The sequence below is a fragment of the Leucoraja erinacea genome, unplaced genomic scaffold (genome assembly GCF_028641065.1).
Source record: "Leucoraja erinacea ecotype New England unplaced genomic scaffold, Leri_hhj_1 Leri_1363S, whole genome shotgun sequence".
NCBI classification, from domain to species: domain Eukaryota; kingdom Metazoa; phylum Chordata; class Chondrichthyes; order Rajiformes; family Rajidae; genus Leucoraja; species Leucoraja erinaceus.
The window spans coordinates 7,501-12,500 of NW_026575631.1; the positions used below are offsets into that span (position 1 = coordinate 7,501).

At 50.9% G+C, this 5,000-nt stretch overlaps 1 protein-coding gene across 1 annotated transcript in view; it reads left to right on the plus strand.

Annotated features, from left to right (window-relative positions):
* The window catches only part of LOC129715739 (cGMP-dependent 3',5'-cyclic phosphodiesterase-like), a gene marked incomplete at its 5' end in the record, with an annotated part of 34,569 nt that overhangs the window by 6,574 nt on the left and 22,995 nt on the right, over nt 1-5,000 (plus strand). The window contains 2 exons of the mRNA XM_055665592.1: nt 416-457; nt 2,161-2,229. Coding sequence (XP_055521567.1) covers nt 416-457; nt 2,161-2,229 — 111 coding nt within the window. The remainder of the gene's footprint in view (nt 1-415; nt 458-2,160; nt 2,230-5,000) is intronic.

The window sequence follows — 5,000 nt, forward strand, 5'->3', positions numbered from 1 at the left end:
TCCCGATGTTGGGGGAATTCAGAATCAGGGGCCACACAGTTTAAGAATAAGGTGTAAGCCATTTAGAAAGGAGACGATTTTCACACAGAGAGTGGTGAGTCTGTGGAATTCTCTGCCTCAGAGGGCGGTGGAGGCCGGTTCTCTGGATACTTTCAAGAGAGAGCTACAGATACAGGGTAAAGGGAATATCGTTTGGAGAAAACATAATAAGTACTAAACGTTATTCCCTTTATCCTGTATCTGTACACTGTGGACGGCTCGATTGTAATCATGTGTTGTCTTTCCGCTGACTGGTTAGCACGCAACAAAAGCTTTTCACTGTACATCGGTACACGTGACAATAGACTAAACTGAACTAAACGGGACCATTGAAGGAAGTTTTTGACTGTGCTCTGATGTATTTTTTCAATCACAGGTGGTCGGAGAGAAAGTCCTGAATGAAGAGATACTCTTCCCGGTAAGTTTCCAAAGAGATACCTGGTATGGATGTAGACAAAAATGCTGGAGGAACTCAGCGGGTGAGGCAGCATCTATGGAGTGAAGGAATAGGTGACGTTTCGGGTCGAGACACTTCTTCAGATGGTATGATGGGGTTCTTTATTTGGCACGTGTACCGAGGTACAGTGGAGTTCATTGCCCTATACAGCTCAGTGCAAGCATCATAGCAACATAGACAATAGGTTCAGGAGGAGGCCATTCAGCCCTTCGAGCCAGCACCGCCATTGAATGTGATCATGGCTGATCATCCCCAATCAGTATCCCGTTCCTGCCTTCTCCCCATATCCCCTGACTCCACTATTTTTAAGAGCCCTATCTAACTCTCTCGTGAAAGTATCCAGAGAACCGGCCTCCACCGCCCTCTGAGGCAGAGAATTCCACAGACTCACAACTCTTTGTGAGAAAAAGTGTTTCCTCTTCTCCGTTCTAAATGGCTTTTCCCCCTTATTCTTAAACTGTGGCCCCTGGTTCTGGACTCCCCCAACATCGGGAACATGTTTCCTGCCTCTAGCGTGTCCAAACACTTTTTCTCACAGAGAGTTGTGAGTCTGTGGAATTCTCTGCCTCAGAGGGCGGTGGAGGCCGGTTCTCTGGATACTTTCAAGAGAGGGCTAGATAGGGCTCTTAAAGATAGCGGAGTCAGGGGATATGTGGAGAAGGCAGGAATGGGGTACTGATTGAGGATGATCAGATAGAATGGCGGTGCTGGCTCAATGGGCCGAATGGCCTACTCCTGCTCCTATTGTCTGTACATCTGCTTCTGTGGCGGGCACGCAAATATACGCCTGGGTTGGGCGCCATTTTGGTAATCTGAAGAAGGGTCCTGACCTGAAACGTCGCCTGTCCATTCTCTCCTCTCCACAGCCACTGCCCTACCCGCTGAGTTCCTCCGGCACTTAGTGCTTGGCTCCAGTGCACTCTCACATCTTCTCGAAGGATGACCTGGAGCGGGGCCTGACATCATCGCCCGGCGTGGCTTCAACGGCTGCGGGACTTTCCCAGCGCCCGCCCGGGGCTCCAACAACAAGACCCGGAGCGCGGCCTTGCACCACCCGGCGCGGCGTTAATGGCCGCGGGACAATTGTTGTCGCCCGCCGGGGGCTCTGACTTGGGCTCTGACTTTGACTCTGACATCGGGGGGAGAGGGAAGTGCAGGGGAGAGATGCGTTTTTTTGCCTTCCATCACAGCGAGGTGGAGATGCGCTGTGATGGATGTCTGTGTAAATTGTGTTGTGTCTTGGGTCTTTTTTTTTCTTGTATGTATGACTGCAGAAACAACATTTCACTTGAGCCTCTATGAGGTTCAAGTGACAAATAAATTGTATTGTATTGTATTGTATTCACTGTGGTGGAAGGCAACAAAGTTCAGCCAGTCCTCCTCCTTAGTTCACCCGTGGTCGGGGCCACAAACCCTCCGTAGTCGCTGCTACGGACGGCCCGATGTACGGGAGCCTCTCGTCGGGATGATCCAAACTCCGACGTCGGGACGTTGGAACACACACCGCTTGGAGGTCCCAAATCGGCACATTGTTACCGGAGACCGCGGCTTCAGGATGTTATTGTCCGCGGGGGTGGCCGATGACATCCTGAAGGAATGGGTGTCGTTCACATCTTCTCACTGTCTAATCATCTCTCTCTCTCTCTGTCTCTCTCGGTTAATAGCTGTCGGTTGCCCACTTGGGTCAGCCTAACAACTCCGACAGGGTCGTCACCGTGAATGACATCACTCCCGTGAGTATTTACCAGTCACGCTGCAACGGTTTAGTTTTAGAGATATACGGAATCCGGCCCTTCAGACCGCCGAGTCCGCGCTGACCAGCGATCACACTTTAACAAACGGAATCAAGAGATATGGGGGAGAAGGCAGGAACGGGGTACTGATTGGCGATGATCACATTGAAACATATAAGATCGTTAAGGGCTTGGAAAGAAATTGCTAGAGGCAGGAAACATGTTCCCGATGTTGGGGGAGTCCAGAACCAGGGGCCACACACAGTTTAAGAATAAGGGGTAAACCATTTAGAACGGAGACGAGGAAACTCCTTTTCTCAAAGTGAGTGGTGAGTCGGTGGAATTCTCTGCATCAGAGGGCGGTGGAGGCCGGTTCTCTGGATACTTTCAAGAGAGAGCTAGATAGGGCTCTTAAAGATAGCGGAGTCAGGGGATATGGGGAGAAGGCAGGAACGGGGTACTGATTGGGGATGATCAGCCATGGTCGCATTGAATGGCGGTGCTGGCTCGAAGGGCCGAATGTCCTACTCCTGCACCTATTGTCTATTGTCCATTGAGTAGCATGGGAATAAATATTTTTCACTGTATCTTAGAACATGGACAGACTCCTCACCATCGACTCCGTCTACACTTCACTCTACCTCGGAAAAGCAGCCGACTTGTCCCTGTCTCACCCTGGTCATTCCATCGTCTCCTATCCCCCGTAGACAAAAATGCTGGAGAAACTCAGCGGGTGAGGCAGCATCTATGGAGCGAAGGAAATAGGCGACGTTTCGTCCATCGCTCCATAGATGCTGCCTCACCCGCTGAGTTTCTCCAGCATTTTTGTCTACCGTCGATTTTCCAGCATCTGCGGTTCCTTCTTAAACATTTTGTCTCCTTCATCCCGGTGGGAAGAGATGGGATGAATGCGCAGAGCCTTTTATCCACAGTGGGACAATCGAAAACCAGAAGACATAGGTCTAACCTGAGTGGGAACAAACTTAATAGGCACTTATTTTTGGTCCCCTAAATTCTAACCCCCCCCCACCCCCCTCCCATTCCCACACTGACCTGTCTGACATAGAAACATAGGAAATAGGTGCAGGAGGAGGCCATTCGGCCCTTCGAACCAGCACCACCATTCATTGTGATAATGGCTGATCGTCCCCTATCAATAACCCATGCCTGCCTTCTCCCCATATCCATTGACTGCACTAGCCCCTAGAGCTCTATCTAACTCTCTCTTAAATCCATCCAGTGACTTGGCCTCCACTGCCCTCTGTGGCAGGGAATTCCACAAATTCACAACTCTCTGGGTGAAAAAGTTTTTTCTCACCTCAGTCTTAAATGGCCTTACGCCTTTATTCTAAGACTGTGGCCCCTGGTTCTGGAGTCGCCCAACACTGGGAACATTTTTCCTGTATCTAGCTTGTCCAGTCCTTTTTATATGGGCCTCCTCGTTGTCAGAGTGAGGCCCAGCGCAAATTGGAGGAGCAGCACCTCATATTTCATTTGGGCAGCTTACACCCCAGCGGTATGAACATTGACTTCTCTAACTTCAGGTAACCCTTGCGTCCCCTCTAACTCCGTCCCCCCCCCACCCACCCATCCCCCGCACACACCCCGCATCCCCTCACCTACATCATCAGAGACTTGTCCCTGTCCCACCACGGTTATTTCATCGTCTCCTATCTCCCGTAGACAAAAATGCTGGAGTAACTCAGCGGGACAGGCAGCATCTCTGGAGAGAAGGAATGGGTGACGTTTCAGGTTGAGACCCTTCTTCAGACTGATTAGCAATAAGGCGGTGATATGGAGAGATAAATAACAAATTGATGAAAGATATGCAAAAAAGTAACGATGATAAAGGAAACAGGCCATTGTCAGCTGTTTGTTGGGTGAGAACGAGAAGCTGGTGTGACTTGGGTGGGGGAGGGATGGAGAGAGAGGGAATGCCGGGGCTACCTGAAACTAGAGAAGTCAATATTCATACCGCTGGGGTGGAAGCTGCCCAAGCGAAATATGAGGTGCTGTTCCTCCAATTTGCGTTTAACCTCACTCTGACAATGGAGGAGGCCCAGGACAGGAAGGTCAGTGTGGGAATGGGAGAGGGAGTTGAAGTGTTGGGAAACCGGGAGATCAGGTAGGCTCAGGCGGACTGGGCGGAGGTGTTCCGCAAAACGATCGCCCAGTTCAATTTTCCAGCATCTGCAGTTCCTTCTTGAACACTTTGATCGGACGTTACCTTGCACTAAACATTATTCCATTTATCCTGTATCTGTACACTGTGGACGGCTCGATTGTAATCATGTATTGTCTTTCCGTTGACTGGTTAGCACGCAACAAAAGCTTTTCACTGTACCTCGGTACACGTGACAAATTAAACTGTGACCAAGCGCAGGCTTGGCGATCGCTTCGCCCCACACCGCTGCTCAGTTCGCAATAGCCAACCTGATCTCCCGGTGGCTCAGCACTTCAACTCCCCTCCCATTCCCAATCCGACCTTTCTGTCCTGGGCCTCCTCCATGGCCAGAGTGAGTCCCACCGCAAATTGGAGGAGCAGCACCTAATATTCCGCTTGGGGTAGTTTACACCCCAGCGGTATGAACATTGACTTCTCCAATTTCAGGTAGTCCTTGCTTACTCCCTCCTTCTCCTCCCCTTCCCAGCTCTCCCACAGCCCACTGTCTCCGCCTCTTCCTTTCTTCTTCCCGCCCCCCCCCCCCCCACCCCCACATCAGTCTGAAGAAGGGTCTCGACCCGAAAAACGTCACCTATTCCTTCGCTCC